The 25,280-nt window shown below is 40.6% G+C and overlaps 1 protein-coding gene across 1 annotated transcript in view; it reads right to left on the bottom strand.

Moving 5' to 3' along the window:
- The window catches only part of ANKRD50 (ankyrin repeat domain containing 50), a 40,163-nt gene extending 24,349 nt beyond the window's left edge, over window positions 1–15,814 (bottom strand). Inside the window, exons 1-2 of the mRNA XM_053976064.1 lie at window positions 15,697–15,814; window positions 13,590–14,869 (exon numbers count right to left, since the gene is read on the bottom strand). Coding sequence (XP_053832039.1) covers window positions 13,590–14,068 — 479 coding nt within the window. The 5' untranslated portion in view covers window positions 14,069–14,869; window positions 15,697–15,814. The remainder of the gene's footprint in view (window positions 1–13,589; window positions 14,870–15,696) is intronic.
- Between the last annotated feature and the right edge of the window lie 9,466 nt (window positions 15,815–25,280).

Raw genomic sequence — 25,280 nt, 5'->3', positions numbered from 1 at the left:
GTAATAGTGGATTGCCCAAACAGTTTGCAAACAACTTGGCTATTATAAAGGACAGACAACTGTGGCTGAAAACCATTCACAATGCTACCAGGAGCAGGCTGACTATTTTAAAATGAATATAATTGCCGTATGTCCTAACATATAAAATGTATTCTAAATTACTCTGAGTCTGACATACAAAAATCTGTGTCCCCAAAGGCAAAGAGGGGAAGAGTACAGAGTACACAAGGCAATGAAAAGATTTTTCCCCAAACATGTAATATAAAAAAAAGTGCAATGTATTCAAAACAAACTCTTACACTTCTGTTTTATAGTGATGGAGAGGTCACCTAGTCCACTTCCCCACCTTTAGCATGATCAGCTCTGCATCTGCCACCCTGACATACAAGCCTAGGCATTCCTGAAGATTTTCACAAATCAATACTATCTCCCTAAGCAATCCATTCCAGTGCTTCAATATTCTTCAAAATGGGAAGTTTTCTCCTTCCCTTCCTGCGTCTAACCTTTACCTGCTTTCCTGCAATTCAAACCTTGTACTTCCTGCCCTATAACTTCTGCCCCACAGATAACACCAGGTTCATAACAAGGAAGCCAATAGTACCCAAGATTTATAACCATTTCTCTTCAGTCACCTCACAGAGTTAAGGAACAGGTTGAAAAGAAAAAAAACCCACAGGATAGACACCTATGAAACCAACTTGATGTGCTGTGTCAGTTTGAAAGTGGTGTACTGATAATTATGTACAGTTGCCAATGTCTTATTCCATGTAGTCAAATATAGTCCTACCTTGCACATGGCCTGTTTGCACCAGTCTCCTGTAAGCAAAGCAGTCAAGATGGCATTTATGGTTATCTCTTATCCACAAGTCCTGTGACTCTTCCAAACAGACACTAGATTAAATTTATCAAAACCAAACCATGTCATACCATGTTAGTTGCTTTTCACCTCTTTGTTATCTCCCAGCTGTCTGCAAATAGTCTGTCTGATTGATTATATCTTCTGGCATTTTTCATCTCGACACACTTCTAATTCCCCACACCTTTTATATCAGTTTTAAATCAAGGCACTAAATACACACATTTTTCTTTCAACTCTGAAATTTCAGCAATCCTGATAAAGATAACCTGTGCTTTGAAAACAATCAGGAACAGTTTGAGAACATCTCACCTATTCTATGTTGGATATCTGTTTGAGGTTTTTGGCCTGGGCTGTATTTCTCTTTGATCTTACCTATTTCTTGCTACTTTTAATTATGTTAGCTGACTGCAAAATGACTGCTTTTAAAGAAATGGCAATATACAGGAGCATTGAAATTTTAGCTTTCCTACTGCTATCAGTTTTTTCTCCCCAAGGAATAGCAGACCAACACTTGGTGGATATTGTCTTTTTTCTGCTAACATATGGAGTTACTTCTTGTGAAACATACCTCACAGGAAACATGATCAACGCACCTTGAACTTGCAGTCTGGCTCTCATTTTTACATTACTCTTTCACTTTCACATTTACTGACTGTTCTACTTTCTTTCTGCCACCTTCCTCCTAGAGTTCAACCATGTGAGCTATGAGGAGCTCAGTTTCACTGAACCAGACATTTAATACAGTGCTTTAAGACCTCAGTGCTCTTCCCAGCCAATTCCTTTCTTTCATATACTTGTCTTCATCAGATCTTACTCATAAATCCTCTGAGATGGTGAACATCTCCATCTTTTTTAGTTTGTCTTTCTTCTTCCTCCCCTTCTAAGGAAAGAATCATAGAATCATTTAGGGTGGAAAAGACCTTTGAGTCCAACCATTAACCCAACACATGCATTTAAGATCATTTCATAGTCACTATATCCAAAAGATTTCTTTCACTTCCTCAGCGATTTTTTCCAATCTGACTGAAGCTAATTTATGTCTCCCTACTAGCTATTCTCTCCTCTTTGATATCAGAAGCATGGTCACTGGCAGACTCCTTGTATCACGCCCTCCCATCTGATGTTTATCTCCTATTTGTTATTCAAATTTTTAACTCCACAGACATTATCATCCAAGTTCTATGCCATGGATGACAACACTTGTTATCTTAAAGCAGCTTAGCTTACTTGAGCTTGCTGCTTTGGTAGGGTAAAGCACTTGTAATTTTACAAAATACATGGTTTTGAGGTGAGAGAATCTCTCTTAGTTACTTGGACAAAGCAGGTAAACTCTTAGACACACAAGATGGTCTGATAGGTAGTTGGTAGGTAGTTTGATTTACAGTCCATGGAAGATCAGGCATACCAAAAAACCTTGAAGTAAAATCCCACGTGTAGGGCTATCACCACACGTAATATATGTATTTTATTCAGATTTTCCAGTGGCTTTAATTTCTTTACTTTATTCTGGACCTACAAGCAAGCATATTATGCACAAAACAAGCTACTTTTTTAAAAAAACATACCTGTTACACAAGTTATCCTGACAGATCTTTTAGAGCACTGAACTCAATCTTGACTGTACACTAAAATTTCCAGTTCTGCTTGTTCACCCCTTACCTTTTTTCCATTAGTATAAAGACAACTAAGGCATTTGATTACTCCCTGACTTATCTTCTTGTCTGTCCCATGACCTACATGACTAAGCTTATTTTCCCTCTCCTTCTCCATCCCCAGTTTTTGAGCTGCTGTCTAAGTTGCTATTATTTAGATTTATTCCTGGAATTTGTCATCCACCAGGTTTTGCTTTAAAGCTCTTTATTTACGGTCAAAAATCAATGTTTCTCTTTCTATTAAGCATCAGTTAAGTTCTCAATGGTATTTTTTTTCCTGCAAATCCATCTCTCTCTTTTTAAAAAAAAGTAGGAGGTGTCAAAGAACGTAGGCTTTAGATCAAATGCATGAGATAAAAGCATCAAATCAGACTTACTGAAAACTATCATTAGTAGAAATGAGAGAATTGCCTATACTTCGCCTTATTTTGCATACATGTAAATTTAGGATAATAACTTACTTTGCAAATATTCAAAAGCCTGTGGCTGAAATTCAACATGTAAGAGTGGGACACCACAATAAGAAAATGAACAAGTTTAGATATGCAACAGAATGTATCAAAATCACAAGGTTAGTTTTAAATCATTTATGAAATCAAAGGTACAGCAAGTGAAATATATATATATACACAAATACAAACATTCAGTCTTTTCAGCTTTCCTTATTAACTACCTGATTCCCTAGTCATAGCAAAACTAATATTTCTTTGTTAAACAAAAATGTAACCTCTATAAGCAGTGTCATCTGAACACATTAGTACACAACACTTAAAATTCTTGTAACTTTACAGGCATTTGAATTTGTAGGTATTCTTCTGCGTTTTGGAAATAGACAAAAATCCCTTTATTTTTTCTGTTTCTATTTATGCAGTGCATAAACACAACTGAAGGAACAGCTATTTCTTTCCAGGTATATGATTGCATTTGCTGTCATGAGAGAACTGCTAACCACAAAAAGAAACCTAAAAACCTCCCAGATGAGGTAAGTAGAAAACTGCACTGAATAAATTCAATTGTGTGACTGTTGTCAGGCTATATGCTTGTTTATTATGTTCTATTATTCCATGACCATAAAAGAGAATACAGCAGATTAATACACACAATAAAAGAGCCACCATCACTACTGCAGTTCAGTCTGACGACCCTCAAATTAATTAGATTTGTCCCATGCATTCCAAAGGGGGAAAAAACCCAACTTTACTGATTGGAAAGCAGGAAGAAGAGCTGTAGTGGCTGTTTCAGCAGTAAGCTGCTCCTTCAGAACAGAGGGCTCTTGAACTGCCAGCCTGGAAGAACCAGGCCGAACAACAGCTGATATTTTACAATCTTGATCATTCCCTAATGAAGTTGTTCCACACCTGCCTGTGTCATGTCTTGCACACCATCATAAAGCACCTCACAGTTCCACTGCTGAACTGATTGCAGGATTATACTGCCCAACCTCATTTTGAGAAAATCCTCTGCACAAATACCAGATGAAAAGCTGTTGAGAATTTACCTTCCTAGTCAAGCACACTTAAGACAGCTTTCCTACTCTGTTTGTTAGCACATATCTTTATCCATCTTATTTTCCATCTTAGTAGAATGGACTATCCTAATGTTTATTGCACTTAGTTGAAGAGGCAACAGATGGAGCAGCTTTCGTGAGTCCCATTCAAAATTATTCTCCCATACTCCCCAAAGCACGATTCACAGCACATGTTCCTCATGCATCACGTTGGGGCCTTATCAGTTACCTTGTGGTTTGGGTTTTTTCATCCCCAGCCCCAAACAGATACAGTTTTTTCTGTTTTGCCTGTAAAGCTCCAATTGATGCTTTCTGTATTGTCACCATAATTTACTCTGAAAAAACACTGTAGGTTAGCACTGTAAACCTGATTCTATAATCTTACTGTACTGTTGTGTTTAGCTTTGGAACTGCATTTGTAGCCTCATATTTATTAGCCTTAGCTACAATAGAACAAGTGACAGAAACTACAACTTCCTCTTCCTCCCGTCCAATTATTCATACACAAATTGTTTACTGTGGATGAAAACCACGATTTAAAATTAAAGAAGGTATTAACAAAAAAAAGTGTAGAAACACAGAATGATTTGGTGTTGTGCTGCTCACTGCTGAAGTTTCCATCTGTTAAGACTTTGATCATTTAAGGTAATCCAAAATCCTATAGGACACTATTTCTCTTAGCATGGATCAGCTTCACTTTACCTACAAACTGAGCTTTTTTCTAATGTCCTGCTGAACTCTACTCCAGGAAAGCATAGAAAAAGGATAGACAGCTTAGTGTGTCATGCTCACTATCGCTGCAGGAGAGCTGATGTAGTTAAACCAAGCCTTGTCAATTAACTGCTCTAAGATGGAGATCATGCTGTAATCCCATTCTGAACAGTTTTTCCTCCTGAGGTTCATTCCTACCTGCCTGTTACTGTCATCTCTACACTGCTGGTATTTTCCTTAACCAACCTAGAACTTCTGAACAGTGCTCTCCTTCTTCCAGGACAACTCCATGATGCTGCAAATAACCTTAAATAAGGTGCTGCCAGGGCCCCTTCCTTCTCTCATGTTCTAAGATATCACAGATCTGTAGCACACAACTTGCATCTTATGCACAGCCAGGTAGGTGCCCACCTCCCCTTCTTCACATAAGCACTACCACCTCTTATTAGGACATGACAAAGAAAAAAACCCAAGGAAAAGACACTGCTGGTGGTCTGTGGACTCAAAGTCCACTCACATATGATCCTTTATTTCATCCTTCCTCTCATTCCCATCAATTTAAACAGCAGCATCCACAACTGAGCCCAAAAGTCTGATGGCGTTCTACCTGCCTGCACGGCCCTCACTCTGTGTGAAGGTATCTGCAAACATGACAGAGAGAAGAATTTGATAGCAATTGTTTTGCCCCTTTTACTTCTTCATTATGCAATTTTCCCCAGTTGCCTTCTTTTCATGATCTCATTTTCAGTTCTTTTTTTCATGCTATCTTCTCACATTTTGATGTCACAAGCAGACCAGGAACCTACCCACCTCTATTCTTTCTGGCACCTGCTTTCAATACCTTTGAACACCTCTGTACAACTCAACCCTTGGGTCAATGTAATTATTTTCTTGCCTTTTTGGCCTAATTATTTCTTTTTCAGCAGTCATTCTTCAATCACAAAATGTCTTTGCATTAACTATGGAAAACACTCCTGCTCCTGGACAAAGGCAGAAGATTTCTCACCATTCCCAGTGTATTGTACTCATCATCACACTCAAGAAACTGAAACCTCTTCAAGTCATGGCTTTCAGGAGGCAGTATTTCAATACTATCTTCTCCCAGTATATAAGACACACTACATCCTTTCTACTTCACAATCCACCAAATCCTTTTCATTTTTTCATTGAAAAAGAAGACAGGAAAATAAACCTAAACCCTTGCACAAGCTATGAACATGTGCACAGAAAAATGAAGGGAAGGGAAATAATTAACAAGTAAGAATGAAGGTCCACCTAACTAAACAGCTTATAGGAAAACCTGTAAGGTTTAAGTCTGAGCCACATTGATTAAAGCCAAAATGTTAATGCCTATAGAAGTAGAAGACAAAAAGGTCTATGTAAGTTGTCATTATTAAAATGCCTCGGGAAAACTTTCTTATGGTAATTTAATCTGAAAAGGTTAAAACCTTAAACGGTATTATGTTCAGTCTGTAGGCTGTGCTTCCATACAATGAAAGAGGAACATACAGCTTGCTCTTGCAGAAACACTGACTGCTGCTATGTGACCCGTTAACTCCGCAGATTTAAGGGAAAAGCCTAAAGAGAAACATGCCACAAAGTACTTAAGCTTCAGGCAACTCTCAACAGTTCTAATGGTCTGGAGAACACCAGAACACAGTGTTTCCTATGAAACCCAGCACCAGTTAAAAGTCTAAAGGCCCAGTTACACATAAATACTCAGAAGCTCCAGCAGAGTCAAGATGCTCTCACAAAAGCAAATTTACCTGCTGCAAGTCCACTGGAAAGACAGGCTGAGTTGGCAGATTCTTTTTAACCCTCTCGTGGCATGCTCTTACAGAAATAGTTTCTCATCTCACCCATAAATTGGTATGATTTTCAGTTGGTATCTTGCCTCCATCATTGTTGAGTATTAAATGAATCACAGATAACCAAAACAATTTGCTTTTAACTGTAATGAGATTGTTCTTAACTGAAAACTACTAAAAGGAGAAATCAATCTTCTACCAGATCAAGCTCTTCTGAGCTAGGGCCCATCTAGCTTCAGGATTCTAGTCAAGCATAAGTGAACAATGTAGGAATGGACAAAAATCTGGGAAAGTACCAAAGTAGAATGTTGCCTATTTACACATCTAAAACATTGGTAAGAAAAATTCCCTTTAGAAACCGAACCCTTTTATTTAGGTAAGGGATTTTTTTAATGCCACATTCTTAGGCATGACCTCTGAGGACACATTAACAAAATGAATTAGTGAATTTCAGCCTGAGATGAAAGAGAATAAAGCTGTATTTAAAGACGTAAAAGGCTGTCCCAAAAAAGGAAAGAATGAATTTATTCTCCATGTCTCTGGAGAACACCCTGAGTAGCAAAAAACTTAGTTTATAGCAAGAAGAAACCAACTCAGTGTAACATATGGATTTTTTTTTTTTTCTAGAAGAACTGTGAAGCATAAATAAGAGCAGATGAAGCCAGCATCTTCAGTTTTTTCTGTTTGGTGAAGGAGATGCTGGACTTGATTTTTCTGAGCTCCCCTTCCAACCTTCTCAAGGTTGAAATCAGTCAATTGCACATTTGAACTTTACATGTGGTAAATGTATAACAAAAACACTGGAGGTTTAACAACTTACTTCTTTAAAGGGTCTTGTAAATTAATTTTTTATGCATTCAGATCCTTCTTTGCATGAAACAGGATACAGTTAGTCCTTGCCTTTGTTTCTACCATTTATAGCTCTACAAAATTAAAGGAGTCTGACAAAACCTATATCCTCATCCCCTTCTTGCAACCACTGGAGAGCTACAGCTCCCAAGATTGTACTGAAGCTCTGGAAGCAGGGGGAAGGGCTCTGTAGCAGCCCTTTCCAGAAGGAAGTAGATTAGAGAGAAAGAAGTAGATCACTCCCAGACAGTCTGAGACCTGGGTGAGAAAAACTGAGTCATTTATCATCTATGAAAGATTAATACTGAATTACTAATGTCCTCTAGAGTAAATTGCTAGAAATCCCAGCAGCTTCTGGGTTTCCAGTAGCCCAAGCTCAGGTATCTTCAACTGTCTCCAATGTGCTGCCTCTCACCTTTTCACAGCAGTCTTGGAACTTGGGTGCTGCAAACTGCAGTAGAAGCACATACCATGGTTAATTCACTAGCAAGGAAAACTCCCAAGTTTGTAGGGTGCAATATCAAAACCCATTAAAGTCAGGATACTCCTAATTCATCTCAAATTTACTCCAAAATGCACTCAGATTTTTGCAATTAAGAATAGGCTACTCCAAACCAGCAAAAAGCTCACTAGTTAATTGCTCAATAAAGCCTACACAATCCATTATAATTTTAATTATATTACTGACTTCAAAGATGGTACAAGGAGTTCTAAAAATGAACAGCTTCTTCACACTTCATCTGCCATCGTTTACAACTCAGTGTCTAAATCTTTTCCTTCATCTAAGCAGGAAAATACATTTCAGTACTGCAGATTGAAAGTCCCTGGACAAAAGTCACAGAAGGTTTGCTGAACAAACCACTGTTTTTCTACATTGTCAGACAAAGATTCCAGAACTTGAAATAAAGCTTCTTACCCCGTATCATTTAGACAGGAGTAAAAACTCTATCACCTACAATTTGCAACTTTCTCATGACACACCACTCTTGAGGGAAGAGGGAAGAAAAAGATAAAAAACTTAGTAACGTGGAAAGGCAATACAGGTGAAGGGCTGCGGGAAGGAAATGCTTGTTAGCTCTGGCTGACAGTCAGAGGTTTTTCCTCTGAATTCTGCCCTTTAAGAGGTTTCCATTACATTGCCAAACACAAAACACCAGAGGCTCAATCCTTTGGAGTTTCCAAGCAGGCAGAAGGAACTTTACATAGATAACAGCAATTGGCACAAGCCCTGCTGCACTTTAACGCTTTCCAAGGGAGTGACTCACACAACTCATACAAGGCTTTCAAATTTAAACAAAATAAACCCCTGCTTCAAACTTGCAGTCAGCAGAGAACCTTACGTGACCTCTCACACCTCTTACACTCAAGTCTACAGGTATTTGCATATTCTAGAGAACTGTAAAACTGTTTGGCCTTTTACATCACTTAACATTATTGCCCACATTAAATCACAAGGCAAATATGCAGAGATGAGGAGTTAGAAACAGAAGAAAAGCTCTGATAGTCTGGGAATCTGCACAAAAGGAACCACTGCACTGAATTTAGCACCAGCATGCATAAGAATCTGGTGTCCTTTCTGGAGGAAACAGAAAGAAAATAAACATCTTTTGATGCTGACATTAAAAAAAAAAACAAAAAAAAAAACCAAAAAAAACCCAAAAAAAACCAAAAAAAACCAAAAAAAAAAAAAACAGAAAAAAAACCACAAAAAAAACCACAAAAAAAACCAAAAAAAAAAAAAACCAAAAAAAAAAACCACAAAAAAAAACCACAAACAAACAAAAACAAAAAAAAACAACAAAAAAACCCCCAAAAAACTTAAGCTCTGGGGTACCGCTTCCCTACATTCACTTTTGGTAAAAAGGATGTAACATGAGTTTGAGACAATGTCTAAGAAGTTCTTAAAGAGCAATAGATTTGTTCAGCAGCTCTTTCTGGTTTAGGTTTTGTGGCTTTATTTCTTTTAAATTTCTGGAGGTTTTGGGTCTCTGCTGATCAGGGAAATCTCCTTGCATGGGAATGGGGAATGCAACTTTAGCAATGCAGTAAGTGGAAATCTGAATTCACAGCTTCATTCTTTTTCCTGATAAAAGTCACTCAGACCCTCTTACATTAAAGTAGCTGTATGAGAAATACTTTAGTAATAAAATTAGGATATTTCACAAGCAAAAAAACACTTGGACACTGTTGACCCAAATTCAGTATGTGAAAAATAAGGATGTGAAAAGTCTCACAAGATTTGAAGTTCCTTGAAAAGACACCCAGAAGCTGGAAAGAAACTTCACCTGTGAGTGAGAGCAATGCAGCTCCACCTGCACCAACCTGCTGGGAGATGGGAAAATCCACCATTTTTTGGTGATTTATTAATTGCAGCAACACACCCAAACAAAATTCAAAGTTTGGTTTAAGTTTGTGCCAGACCAAGACACAATAAAGGTGAGTTAGGTGGAACTTTAAAAACATGATGTTATTTAATACCTTCTACCTCTTAATTCTCTATCCCAGGAGCTTTGGTCTTGGCTATCTTTCAAACTCAAGAGCAATGGTGCAAAAAAGAATCAGCTCTGCAGGGTAAACCATGCCCACACTCCTAGTGACAGGCACTCTCTGGGCTGTGAACGAAGCAAGCTCAGCCTCCCACCAATAATCCCAACTGCAGCACAAACCATGGGAATTATGTGCTTTTCCCTACTGTCTGAAGGTGTTTAATGTCATCTCCTCTGTCTGGAAAACATAAACCAGGAACATAAGGGAAATGCCTTTCTACAGCCTGGTTTACACAAATTTCAGCATTATCCACAGCTTATATCAGAGTTGCTCTAGGCCCTTATGGCCTTGGATAAGTGGTATCTGCCTGTATTCCTACCAAATCACTGGAAGCATAAACTTGCTGCAGGAAAACCAAAACAACCTTAGAGATAACATTACAAAATTTGGGTTATTCAGAATTTAACCTTTTTGTATCAATAGGGAAGAAGAGCCTAATTTTGAATTAAATTCTTTGTTTATCACGTAATTTCTTAACTTCTGATGTCTATAACATCTTTTCCTTCCCTTCTGCTGTACTTTCACTGAAAATTTGAGTGTGAGGGTTCAGTACTCTCCCTCACATTTTAAGCTGCTTTTGTGCTCCACCACCAAGTGCCTGATAAGAAAAGTGCTGTAAGTAGCTGTTCTTTCTCTCAGCTGTCAGTGCAGCAACAAATTCAAAATGCTAAATGCATTTGTATAATTCAGCCTTTCTGGTTCTTCAAAACTTCAAGATCTGCCCCAAAAGAATTTTAGGGCATTTAAAGCTTATAAATGCATAAGAAGTTTTACAGAGGAGATATTTAAACAGTGTGAGAACCGTCTTAACTCTGAGGGTCATTGCTTGCACATGTAGCACTATGACCATCAGGACTGCTGAAAATCTATTTAAGAAACATCCTTCAGGAAAACATGTCACCATTTTAACTAACAAACTTTACATTGTTTATAAACTAGCATGTTACCAGACATTAAGAAGCTTTTCTTTCTCAGTATTTCCAGGACAATTAGCACAAAAATAGAGTGGTATCATCTTGTTTAGCACTTATGAAGAGAAGTCTTTCCATTTTAGGCCATGAATACACGGCTGGGTCTGGAGCAGCTGTGAAAAGCAGAGCAAAAATTTGACAGTGTCTTTAAAGAAAAATCTTTCTCCTACTGAATAATCTAAAATAAGGCAGAAATCGATGGAGCATTGAGACAAAGCACTTTGTGCTTCTTCAGTGCCTCTACACAATGAGAGATACAATCATCTGATTAGTAAGTCTTCCTAGAACTCATTTCACATTACAACAACCTCCTTTTTAACATAAACAGGTTGTTTAACAACAACCTTTTTAACATAAACTCTAAACACACCGGAGCAGAGGATCCAAGTGCTCAGTGGCAAGACTCAGAAACCACAGAACATCCTAAATTTTAATTTTGTTAAAACCTTCCTTGCACGGTTTATACACTAGCAAAGGTTCAATTAAACAAATGATTGAGGCGTCTGATGGTGGGAAGGGGGGGGGGGCAAGTGCCTCTTGTTTGTGGACAGAGATTGTATCACCCAGCAGAACAAGCTCGTGGTGCTGTCAACAGCCACCTCCCGGTCCCCTGCCACAGTGCTGAAAACTTATATTCCCAGCACAGCACCTTGTCTCCAACACCTCATCTCCCTTAAATTTGAAACAGGAGTACGAAGACCAGCCACCACAGCTGCTTTTGAGAGCAGGAGATCAGGATAAGTGGGAGCAAGGGAATAGATGAAGGACAAAAAGAAAAATCTCCTTGACTGACTGAAGCTGCTGTACTATCCCATAAGTATTTTTAGTGTAATAACAGGAGTTCACAATCAGTGCTGCAAAATTTGAGAAGGAAAAGACTATTGCTGCATGTTGTGCCCATTTTATTTTTCCAGTACAAAACCAAGAACCGCATATACTGACCTACTCAAAACAGCCCATCATTAAACCCTGTGTTTATAAAAATCAGTCTAAACAAATCTGTATTATATTTTATATTTCTAGATTGCATTTTTGTCTAAAGACATTTACCTAGCTACTGTTCTGTACAGTAAGGCAATCACTTTTAGAACAGAGGAAGGATTCCAGCTCTTACTGAGAACTTGTGTGTACTAAATTAGTCAGATTTCCCTGTAATAGACTTTTAAACACAAACAGGCTCTTATGCACCAGATTAATCCACTTTCATGATTTTAAAAGACTGCCTGAAGCTAGATGGCCAGTATTTATAGACACTTAATTGCACACAGTTTTTATTCATTAGAATTTAAGAGGGCTTAGTACCTCTGAAATTAGGACCCTAATCGCTGTTAGAAGTTGCATATTCACTTAGCAGAAACAAAAAATCCAGAACTAGTCTCGGTTTAGACTATTTGTTTTAAGACACTACACTGAGAACAATGTAGACATGCATCCTGTTTATTCAGCAGGCAAGGACGTAACAGCCACCAGAACTAGAAGGCTCTTTTACACCACCATGGCAATGAGAGCAAGCACTACAGTTCAACCTCGGGACTTGTCTCCACAATAGTGGTAGGCAGGAAAGAAAAAATAGAGGGGAGGAATTTTATGCTGGAAACAGGCAATAAACCCTCAAGTACCACAAAAAGTTACCCCACTACACAGTACCAAAAAAAAAAAATATTCAGTTTAACCAATATTCCAGAGAAGTTTTATACTGGCAACACATTCATCTGAAGCTCTGTTGATGAAGACAAGCCTTACCCTTCATGATTTTCCTACATTGTGACCCAAAGGAATAAAGACCAACAGACACATGCTGACACAGGCTGTGCTCAAGACCGTACATTGTTTTAAGAATATCTATGGATATACACTTACACACATATAATTTATCCTTTCATATACCCTTATCCTCACAGAAACAGAATTATCAGTGATATACTCAGGAGACTATAGTTTGTTAGGCAACACTAGTAAAAAAATCCTGTTTCTTTTCCATTCAGCTTAGACAGCTGATAAACCTCTTAAGGGGCAGGGTGATCAATTTCTGATCAATTTCTCAATCAATTTCTGATCCCATCAACACTTTGAAGTACTTACAGAAGAAGCAGCAGTAAAGATTTGACACAATCTGTGCATATTGTGAGAAGTAACACAAGGAGTTAATTGACATTTTCCTACCACATATTTTTAGACAAACATAAAACCGATGTGCTGGATCAGACCCAGAGGTCCATTAGCCCAGTTTCCTCTTAGACAGAGCACGTTACTGGAAGCCTTTCCAAAGGTCCTGTAAAGTCTCTTTCAGGTCTGTGAAGGACAACTACCCTACCTTTATGGCACATAGACACCATGGACCAGATATTTTCCACTCTGAAGTCAATTACTTTCAAATCTTTCCAAAACACCCAGTTACATCTGAAGGTACTAACATACAAATGTAAATAAATTCACTATTAATAATAAACTTTGTTTTAAAAGTAAATATTTATTTATGTCAACTATAACGACAAAGTTAGATTTTTCCATGGTAAGTCTGCATGCTCTGACAGAGATAACAAGCCATGAAATAAACACGTTTTAAACTATCTGCATCTTAGGCTCACTGGAAGAAAGACCTAAATAGCAGATTTTTCTTGTTTGTTTTATTTTGGGTTTGTTTTCAACAGGGCTTTTTTTTTTTTTTTTTTAATTTGTTTTTACCTTTTAAATGCTTCAGCAGGGTTCCTCTCACATTCCCCGGGCTGCAAGAGACTTTGAATAGCAGGATCTCTTAGTTTGTCCTCATATCCCTGGATCAGTCCACTGCGGCATATTTGTGTGACTAAACCTCTAATAAAGCCTCCAACACAGAGCGTGTCAGAGTCCTGGGCCCTGCAAAAATGGAAGGCCAGGGCCTGGCGATGTAAGCCTCTTTGTAGGTTTGCAGGTGAGCTTGGCCACAGTAACTCAGTGCAGAGGGCTGTCTTCCCACTGCCGGGCCCTCCTACCAACAACACACCCCAGGCAGCTCCTTTCCCAGAGACAACACTGGTGTTATTCCCAGGATTCGCTACAAGAGATGGTTTGTTGGCAGCACTGCCACCGCAGCTCGCTTTCTCCTGGAGGCAGTGCTGAAGCTTGTGGAAAACCCACTCCCTACAGTAAAACTGCTTTCCCTGCAGCAAGCTGGTTTGAGCCATTTTATAAAGCTTCTTCTCTTGGATGTGTCATAAGCTGCAGCACATATTCAACATCTCAGGAGCGGGGAGACGCACGTTCACCCGGCACAGGACGATCTTGCGCGCAGAACTTGACAGAGGTGACAGCAACCGGTCACCCTTCCTGGTAAAACTCAGCAGCCTCTCCTGTGCAGGACGGGTGTCACTCCATCTGTGTGCTGTGCTGGGATCAGCACGGCACAATCACAGCTCAGCTGACATCGTGCAGCGGTGGCTGGGACCAGCCCTCGGCGAGACTTCTGGTGTGGCTCACAAGTTCACGCAGCTCCATGGCTGCATCTGTGGTTCAGGCAGTTGTGTGTGCTCCCAGTGTACAGGGGAGACAATACATCTGGAAAAGTTGAGGGAAAGCCAACTTTGCAGTGTATACTAAACGCCTTTCAACTCTAGGCATTAATCTCTCTGGATATACATACAGAAAAAGCTGTCCATAATAAAATGTTCCTTCTGGGAATTTCATAAAAAAAGTGATTTCTCTTCAGAGTACTATATACACACCACAAATGTGGCAAGTACCACTGACTAAAGCAGCCAGTCTGGCCAGCGAGCTTTGCAGACTTCATACATCTGGGAGAGTGTCTGAGAAGCGCCTCACATTACGGTTCCTTATGCAGTACAAGCAACAGGGGGGAAAAAAATGTTTACAGCTTCTTATTTCAATACATTCGTAGTGTCTTCTTCAGGAACTTGATTCTTACTGAACCTGTTCTCAGGTATCTCAATCGCAAGACGTCAGAAGAGACAACATCTTCCCCTAGAGCTCTGAAATAAAGGAAACAGCACTTTTAACCCTACATGCAAGTCATAATTCAGTCAGCTGCAAACGCAGACAACAAAGACCAAAGTCAAGGGCTCTTATTCCTTATTCTTCCTAATACTGTTGAATTAATAAAGAGAGCCGATTTAAAGAAAAATTGTTGTTACCAGGCGTGATTAGCCACATGCAAAAAAAAATCCCCAACAATAAACAATGAGCAGATATGACAGTGGCCTCAAAACCACAGCAAGTCTTTCATTTTCTCCCGAGGAGAAGCGAATATATCCTTCCATCCTAGAAACACTCCTCCTAGCGAGGCTTCATCACCGAATCCTCTCCTCAGCCCATTTTCCTCCTGCCGGCTGCGAGCGTTTTCGGGAGTTCGTGTTGCAGGGCAGCGCTGCTCCCCGCACGCTTCTTTGTTCGCGGCAGCGGCGCCCGGCAGCCCCGGGGTCACGGCGTGACACCCCGCGCCACCGCCCCGTGCCCTGCACGACACCCGCACACCCCGAACCGCCGCCTGAGCCCGGGCCGGGCTTCAGCCCCGCGCCCTGCCCGCCCGGGCACGGCCACGCAGGCACGGCTCGGAGTCGCCTGGCAGCGCGACCACCTCCCTCCGGGGAATCCCCCGAGCAGCTGGGGAGCGTCCCAGCCCTCTGCCTCTGTTCCCCGGCGCGGCGCCGCATGCCCTGTGCCCGCCGCCCTCCGCCGCGCACCCACCCGGCTCCGCACGGGCACCCGGGCACCCACTCCGCGCCCGGCAAGGACCCCCCAGCCCTGGGGCCGGTGTCAGCCCCGCCCGGGCAGGGGCCTCCTCCCGCCGCTCGCTCACCTCCGTCGCCGCCTCGGCGCGGCAGCTCTTCCAGACGGCCCCTCTCGCCACTGTCCGCGCCCCTCCTCTTCCTCCGCCCGGCCCCTGGGCTCCCGCCCCCGGGCGCCGCCGTGCCAGGGCCGCGGCCACCCCGCTCCGCGGTTGCCTCAGCCCGCCCGGTGCTCTCCCTGCTCGGCGCCTCCCTCGCTCCCCGCTCCGCCCGCCCCGGCCCCGCCTCGGCCCGCCCCCCTTCCCCTCCGGCGGCGGGGACATCTGGGGCGAAGTAGTGCGAAGCGGAGGGAGACGGGCGGTGCCCCTCGCCGCCGCCCCGGGCTTTGTGCCGGCCCCGGGGCCGCCTCCGTCCCGGCCGCTCCCGCAGCGCCTCCCGGCGCGGCCCTGCAGGGGGCGGCCGCGCCTCCCGCCGCGGGCTCGGAGCGCCGTCCCGGCCCCGCTCCGCGGCCGCGAAACTTGGGCGGAAAAGGTCCTGGCTGGAGGCGAGCCCTTCTCCCCACGGGGCTGGCGCGGGCCCTCGCATTTAACACCTTATTTGAGTCGTCTTCCTGAACCGAGCACGGACCTCAGAGCGTGGTCTTCTCGCTGCCTTTTGCCCTTGTGCCCCGGACTGGCCCGTTTCAGAGTTCCCATTAATTACCCTGACAGCCTCCCCAGATCGTAGCAGCAATTCTGAACCTTTTCCACCTTTCCCACCTTGCCTGCGGGGATACACAGGTCCAAAAATCATGTTTCCAAGACTGTGAGAGCTCCAAGGGGCATCCCACATCCTTCCCTTAGACCGTTAAAGCGACCCTTGAGCTTTACAGTTTGTGGATCCCTACAAACCTTTGGAACCAGGGACCTTAATATGGAAGAAACCAGGGTAGAAGGTCCTCCAGGATAACTTTGATATGGAAGAAAACGGGGTGGATCTTGCACCAGGACACCTTTACGAGGCCCTTATGAAGCCCCTTCCACCCATGACAACAAAGCAACCGCTCTCCTTTATTTTGTCTATGATAGAACAAAGGAAGGATTTTTATGAAAAGTTGCTCCCCTTTCAGCTGGCTGCATTAGTTATGATAAGGCACTTTTCCATCAGGGATCAAGGTCTTTACGGTTGCTAAACAGTGCCTTCATTTTAGCACGGCTCTATATGGTTTTGTACACAAGGTAATTACAGCATTGTGGAGTACACACTGAATATATCCATAGGATACAATTGAGTGATTGATTTAGGAGCATCTCGGGGTTCTTTGCAGGAGCGAAATTAAAAATTAAATAAATTCAGTTGGTGTGCTTAGAAAAGAGCTTAGAAAAACAAGTCTGTCTGCTTCTGAAAACCAGTAGAACAAGTTTGAAGAACCTTTGGAAGCAGTGAATTACAAATTCGCAGAGCAATTGGGAGTGGGGGAGAAACAGAAATATGATTAGTAGTAAGAAAATGTTGTGTGGTTGTTTTGGTTTTTTTTTAAGCTTTCTGACTTGGTTGAGTTTTTTTAATCCTACATTTTGGGCAAATAATCTTCTCTAGGCTTGGGGTTTTTTTTGGTGTTTTTTTTTTTTGTTTTTGTTTTTGTTTTTTTTTTTTTTTTTTTGTTTTGTTTTGTTTTGTTTTTTGTTTTTGGGTTTTTTTTGGTTGGTTTTTTTTTTTTTCCTTCCTAGCTGCACCACCCTTCCATTTCGAAATGTTGTGGAAACTCAAGACTTCCAAAACTAATGCTAATACAAGTTCAAGAGACTTTGAACTGTAAAATATTTTCTTTTTCTTTTTTTTTGTTCTTTAAACAATAAAGGGATAGAGACAGATAATGGTTGGAGTGATGGGATTGCAGCACTAGTCTGCTGAGCAGGCTAGAGCAAAAAACAGAAGTTGACAGAGAGAAAAAAAAAAGTAAAAACCCACAAGAAATAATTGCAGATTCAACACGTTAAGAAGCAGATCTTGGCAGAAGCATTAGACTGGTAGGTGACCCGAGGAGGAAAAAAAAAATAAATTGGACAAGGATGAGATGCAGGGGAAAGTGCAACTTCTGCCTTTCTGATGACCAAGACACAAGTGAGAAGCCAATTTAGATGAAAAGGCACTATCAGATTTCACAACATCCAGTGTGAATATAGTGAAGCAGGTGGAACAACAGCATGGTTTGCTAAAATTAGATATTTAAATGTATGCATGATGGAGTTACAGATAATAACTGTGAAAATACTTAACTTTTCCATGCTAATACATAAATCCTAAACCAGATTACAATAATTTGATTTTAGTGTGGTACAGAGGACATGAAATAATTAACCCCCTAAAACTAACTGGTGGGCACTGCATCTGAGATAAGTTTCCCTTCAGCATATCACTCCTACAGCTGGTATCAGGAGTATAAAATACTTGGTGGAATTACAAATGGAAAAAGGAGAGGGGAAGGGAGAGAGGAACAGAAGTTAGGAAAAAAATGTAGCAGGCCTAAAGTATAATTAGGCAAAATCTTGCAAAGTCCAAAGCATGGACAAACTAAAGGTGAATGGCCTTGCACTGACCCTCCCCTCAAATTACTACTAGGAAGCAACAGCATGTAAACACTTTTCATGCTAAACCCTTTTTTTTTTTTTTTTGAAAAGAGAAAAAAACCCTAAAAATAAGTTCAAAGGGTTAAAACCCCAAGGTTGTCATGAAGAGGCACAGTCGCGATCTTTCATCTGTACACAAGAAACTAAGACCCTGAAGTCAACCTTCAAAAGCAAGGGAGGCATTTTGTTATCAAGATTATTTGCGTAGTACCTCCTATACCTAAGGTGACAGCTCAGACGACATCATCCTGGTGAATTATTATAGCTAAGGGTCAGATATTTCTGATACAATTGTGCAACGTTGTAGTTAATGAGACAGTATCAGGATAAGAACCAAACCTTATTTTTGTGGTTTTGTATAACTTACTTTGACACAGATAGGAAACAAGCTGTGGTCTAATTGGCTGAAACCTTGCAGGCTACAGGGCTGACAGATAAGCCCTAAAAGAAGATGAAACAGAGCAAAATTTCCTATCTGAGAAAAATTAACTCATATTTTTTATACTTTTTATTTTTGTATTTTATACTTTATACTTTTTGTTTCAGTGGTCTGAAGCTGTGGGAACCTTCCTGGTTAATCTGAGCCACACCGACACACCTGATTTTAAATGATGGGATGGTTGTGTCATGCATTTTAGGTATGGTTTTGTATTTAGCCGGTTAAGGCTAAAAAAAAGAAGAAACTTTGAATGAAAAGATTGCACAAAAAGTTGTAACATTAAGAAGTCTGCAGTAACAATGGGAAAACCTGAGGGGCTGGGTTAAGCAAAAATCTTTTATGCTTTCCAAATGATTTGCCACATCTTTTGCAGAGTATTAGCAAAGACTGCTACGTGCTTTTCAATTATTTCAGCAGTTTCAGTATGATGTTATTTGGATGTGAAAGCAGGCAGTCGTGATGGACTGGAGAACATGACGGATCACAATGAGAAAGGCAGCGTGAGGCTGATCCTTGGAGCCATCAAAATCGGAGCCGTCCTGTGTGTACGCAAACGCCGCTTGGCTTTGTGTGTAGTTGGGAGCGCTGTTCCCTCTGCGGTGGTTGGTGCATGACTCAGCCCTTGCGGGCCCGTGGTCGGGGCGCACGCACGTCCCAGCCAGCTCGGAGCCAGGACTGCAGATCCTCGGGAGCTCCTCATGTCTTGCGTAGAGCTTTGGGCAGGCAGTGATTCACATCCACAAATAAATGTTTTGCAAGGGTGGGCCTGAGGCGTGATTATCTGCTTAAACACGGTGTAGTCATTTTAACTACTTTTGTAACTTTGGAGTTACTGATTTTCGTGCATCATTGTCTTTTAATTCAGATGCTTTCATTCTTTGACAGGTAAAATTAGCGAGGTTGATGGTAAATAAAGATAGTGCAGACTTAGGATAACATAGGAACATAAACATAAAAATTTTGTAATTTCCTAAGCAAATAGTGGAAATCTTATCACATGAAGTATTCAGGCAAAAACATTCTCTGATACTGATGTTTCAGGTCTTAGTCCTAAAATCTGTCTAGGCTGAGATGCACTTGGGACTGTCAGTATCGTCTAAGATACCTCCACAAAATCACCTGGAAGTCCTGTTCATGAGTAGCCTGTGTCCAGTCTGGCAGCCACAGGCAGTCTCTCATCCATCCATCCATCCATCCATCCATCCATCCATCCATCCATCCATCCATCCATCCATCTCTGGTCATCCATTGCCCCTGGTCAGAATCTGTCGGCTCCTAAATGATGCTGCAGGGGATGGATGTCAAAGACCTCAGAAAGGGCTGGTTAGTTCTTATTCACAGTTATTAGATCCTTCAGAGTCAGCTTCAGAGTCACAGTTATCAGATCCTTCAGAGTCACTTAGTCGTATACTTGGGAATGGACTCCAAGAGGATGTGCTTCCTGAGCGCCTCCGGAACTGAGTTAAGCTGACCATCTTGTTCCTTCTTGTCTTTTTTAAAGAGGAAAATAATGCAGGTTGGTTTTGTTTGGCTTTTTTTTTTTTCCTACTTATCAGGGACTTGCACTCACAATTTCGATTTTCAGTGGATGAAGGTAATAGTGTTCTTTTACATAAGAATATAGCCAGGAAGCATAATAGTTCCTTTCAGCTCTTTCCTCACCCTTCCTCATTACCAGGTAATTTGGGTAGGAGTACTATCTATCCCATCTATTGAAACTGGAGCTCTGTGAACAAAGGATGCAAGAATGACTAAGTTGAAGCAAAATTAAACAAAAGATGTGGGATAGGATCATGTGGTGGCTGGAACAGTTGGCCAGGAGAGGAGGGAGCTGTATTTGCATTCTCCCTGAAAAGGAAATAGCTCCCGTTTCCAGGCTGACAGCATTCAATTCTAGGTCATTACAGAACTGCCATCACAATATAATCTAGTTGCATTTTGGTAGAGAAATGGCTATTGTGCTTTGGGTTAGAAAAGGCAATTCTCTGTTCCTTGGTACACAGGGGCAGGGTCTGTCCTGTAGCCACAGAAAAGGAAAAGCAGGAGGTTTGCATCCACGTATCCTCATCCTCTGTACAAATACATGTGTGCATTGAATACCCAGCAGTGGTGGATGTTCATTTTGCAGCTTAATAACACTTAAGATAAACTCAAATGACCTGCTGTCCATGTCTGGGAAATATAATTTGTATCACATGTAGTTATAACTGTGCTTATATCTACTACTGTGTGTTACTATCATCGTGTTGGTCCAATTGTTTGTCCCTGCTACGCTGTCAAGGAAAACTCTCTGCCAGGTGACTGTTCAAAATAGAGGATCAGTCTAAATGCTCTGAATTCTCTCAGGAGTAGCTTTTTTTCTTGCTCTGTGCTGACGTGAGAGCACTGTCCTCCCAACTGCACACTAAATTTTGTCGATAGGCTTGGAGGCACTTTTTATGCCTCTTGATCAAAACCCAGGCATTGGCTTTTAAAGATTTGCTGCAGCATCTTTTTTATATGTATGTGTAATATTTATACACACACAAATATGCATCTTCAAAGAAGTAGGAAGATAGAAATCTTCTGATTAATAATTGATGCTCAACCTCTGATACTTACTGGGCAAAGGTTTAGCTGCGTGTCTGCAAAATCAGACACCCAGCTAAATTTTTAGCCAGCTACACAAAAAATCCCAAACAACTGCTTTTAGTATCCACGAAATATATGTTGGTGTAGTGCTCTGGAGTGCTGTGGTCTGTCCAGCCTGTGTCATTCTAATATCAAATACTTCTGTGTGTACAGGAACATGAATCTGCTTCAGCTTCCTCCTACCTTGAAGTAACATGTTACTCAATATTTGTGCAATATGAGTTGTGGTATAACATCACCATTCCATTTAATAACAGTTGACAATGCACAAGGCCAGCCAAAATTAACACTAAAGCAATGATATTCTTGAAAACAGGTGCTGCAGTTGTCCTGCTGGATGAAAATATAATTGTCTGTTCCTTGGGAATGGAAGAATTTAGATGCTGTTAAGTGATGGCATGAAAATGTCTGTGGAGTAGAAAAAAAAAAAAAAAATCCATAGCAATAAGTCAAAAGAGAAAGCTAAATCATGAAAGTGACTTTTTATGTGAGTTGGTCCAGAAGTATATTCAGCAACATTCTCAGATCAGGCATGGAAGAAATTGTTACATTCTTAGGTAACTAATATTCAAAATATCAGTTGAATGTTCAACTGAATATTCAAAATAACTACAATAATGAAAGACATAATGCTGGCACAAGATTTTGTATAAACTTAGTGAAACCTAACAAAATATTTGCTTTATATGACACATGAATAAGCTGTGAACTTTGGGAAATTTGGTGTATAAATAACCTAAGTAAATATATATATATATATGTATATTTCTCACATAATATCAGTGTTTTCATCAGTCTGTGTTACAGGCAGTGTCTGAACACTTGCCTTGACCTGCTCATGTCACCTTACCTGCTTCTTCTATTTCTCCATCAGTATCATAAAAATAGTAAATCTTTCCTATCTCCTTTCTTATGCCTGGTCAAATGGCAAGCTAAAGTAAAGCTTGCCAAAATATTTTCTACCACTTCAGTAACACAAGATAGGCATAAACTTGCTTCAACCAGCTAAGTTTGACTGATGCTATTGAATTAGCATAAACTCTTCAGGCTAAACCAGGAGTAATAAATAACCAAAATACTTCTTTTGCTGTATAAGCTCTTACAAACTTCTGCCCTAGGCCTGTAGTAGCTCAAAAGCTTTTATGCGAGAAGGCACACTGTGATACTATAATGAGTCATTTTAACACATTTTCTCTACATCTAGCTTACCTTGGCTCAAGGGTTTCATGTTATTTGTGAATTTGTGCGTTTTAGACACTCCACTGCAATCCTTAGGCAGGTGGGCAGGCTGCCCAGGTCGTTTAGCACTGACTGCTGCCCTTCTTCTCAGTTTGTGAGGGCTCTGCAAATCATCACTTCAGAAGTGAGAAAATGGCAGGATTTCATTTTGCCCATCCTTTAAACAAACTTCACCCACCCAGCCTGTTTCCTGTGAAGCCAGAGCAGTGTTCTACCTTCCATCGCCTTACCTGTAAGGGTGCTACATCTATCAAACACAAATTTGGGGTTATCTATAAGCTCAGCTTCCAGACTTATCAGCACTTTGGAAGATAATATGGAATGCAATCATGCCCATCTTTGTTCCTTAGCATAAGCTGTGCTCAAAATCGCAAATACAGATCTTCCTTTCCTACGAGGAGGCTCAAGGAACATGGAGCACCTGCAGGAACTCAGTGGGAGCCCTGGAGGAGCCAGGAGCAGAAGGAGCAAGTTCAGAGCTGTCCTGGTGGCCCTTGCTGGCAAAATTCCTCATAGGACAGCTCTGGCCTTTGCCCCTGCAAAACTGTCTCAGCATCTCCCACTGCTCCACCAAGGTCTAGTTGAATAGTCATACTATTCAGAATTATTTTTGTGCTCACAGAGTTAGTAAATACAAGTAATCAGCATAATCCTAAAAAAAATTGCAATAGAAACTATATTTTTTCCCCAGGCTGAGGCCACTAAACTCTTGTAGACACTCAGAAAATAAAATTATTCATGACAAATTGTAATCAAGAGGGGTAAATAGAAAAGAGTTTTAATCTATTTCACTGCATCTATGAAACCACTTGATTAGTCCCCTTCTAACACATGTCTAAACACAGATGAGACATAGTGAGATGAAGAATTTTTAGAGCATATTTTGGATAAGTTTGCTTAGATTAATTGCAGATCTTCTGAATCTAGAAGAGGCAGCTAAAATATATCCTTAGAAATGTCCCATTAGACTTTGAAAATAGAATGAGAAAGACAAATTAATGTTGATTGAAAAACAGCATGTGCATTTTGTGTGGAAGTGAATTTAGTTTGGTCATTAGTGTCATTTGATAAGCTGAATTTCATTCCTTCCCCTAAATAAGAAACTCTGTTTTTCATCATCCAGACTGTTTATTCTAATGGATTTTAGGAATCCAAAAAAATCCATTTTAAACAGAATGAAAAGGAAAGAATCAAATTATGTTTCCTCATGCAACACAGCAAAATAACTCAAAACTTTAGACGCATACTTGCATCAAAGCAATTAACTTTTCCACTTGCTATTTTCCCATATGAAAAAAAAAATGAGGGGTTTATAAAGAAAAATTGAATTTGTTGTGTCATAATGGGAAAACCAGTTATTTCTGCACTTACGAAACACATAAGCCATGTGATTTACTGACACTTCAGAAGGTAAATGTAACTCAGAAGAGATTCAGAAAGTACATAAAATTGATTCAGGGCAGATACTAAGTTTGGATATTTGTTGGCTGTTCCTATGAAATGTCATAAGCCACTACAACCCAAAACAGTAGTAGTAATGTCAATAACAGTAGCAGCTTCCACAGATTCGTATTTGTCAGTAATGGACAAAAAACTCCCCTGAATTGACAGATGCAGACATTTTCAAAGGAGTTTGGATTTCAGTAGCATTTGGTTTGGCCCAGTCAGTGTCAGGGAACCTGGAAAACAAACATGATGATAGCTTTGGAAGAGCTCTTCATCAGCCCTGAGTGTGGCGGTGCATTCCTGAGTGTCTTTCTGCTCACCATTAGCTGATCTCCTACCACTCAGGTTGCATTACCCAACACCCTTCTCTGCCTTTTCTCCACGGCATTAGCACACTGTAGAAAGCCAAACAGAAGTCAAAATCTAGGACACAAGATCAAAGGGTTTGGGTACTGGCTGTTTCCATGTGTGTGTCATCTTCATAAAAATCTGTTAACGCTCTTATGATGCAGACAATTGAAATGGAACCTGGGAGAGGAGGTAAAGGACTGGCTGAGGCAGCAGAGAGTTTATGAGATTGTTTTATGGAGTACACTGCCCAAAAGGATTAAAGGATATTTAGATGTAGAGCAACACACATCTTATTTTAGCTTTCTTTTGGAAACAAGTCTCATTAAAAAAAAAGGTCTAAAAAATACAAATGGAGTTGAGACTAAAAGAGTAAAAAGCATGAATTTGATGATACAGTTCCTCTGGAAAAAAAAAAAAAAAAACAACAAACCAAAACAAACAGACAAAAACTAGTCTATTGTTGAAAAGCTGTATTCAACTAAACAAATTTACCAGTTAGACCCATTCACAGATTTATTCATTTAGGTTGGAAAAGGCCTTTAAGATCATTGAGTCAAATCATTATTCACTTCCTTACAGGTGAGATCCTGAACCTTCAAGAAGACTGGAAAAAAAGCCCAAAGTCCATTTTGCTGCATAGCCATAAGCAGCAGAATAAAAGCCAAAGATACACTGTCAGCAAGGCTCTACTCAGTCTTGGCAAAAACCACTCCAGTACTTTAGTGCTGAATATTCTTGAAAACATTAAGGGGTGGCACATAGGACCTTGAAGCTGAGGATTTAGCAGAGGAAAAAAAAATAATGGAAGGATTTAAATGGATTAAGGGGGTAATGGGACCCAGGCAGAAGGAGGTGGAGATAACTTTAGCTGTCTTGTAAATGAGAAGAGGGAGAGATGATAAATGGAGTTCTGAAGCCTCCACAGATTAAATTATCTGGG

Source organism: Vidua macroura, chromosome 4 (genome assembly GCF_024509145.1).
Source record: "Vidua macroura isolate BioBank_ID:100142 chromosome 4, ASM2450914v1, whole genome shotgun sequence".
Lineage (NCBI taxonomy): Eukaryota > Metazoa > Chordata > Aves > Passeriformes > Viduidae > Vidua > Vidua macroura.
Note: the sequence above shows the minus strand (reverse complement) of the source record. Positions and strands in the feature narration are given on the sequence as shown.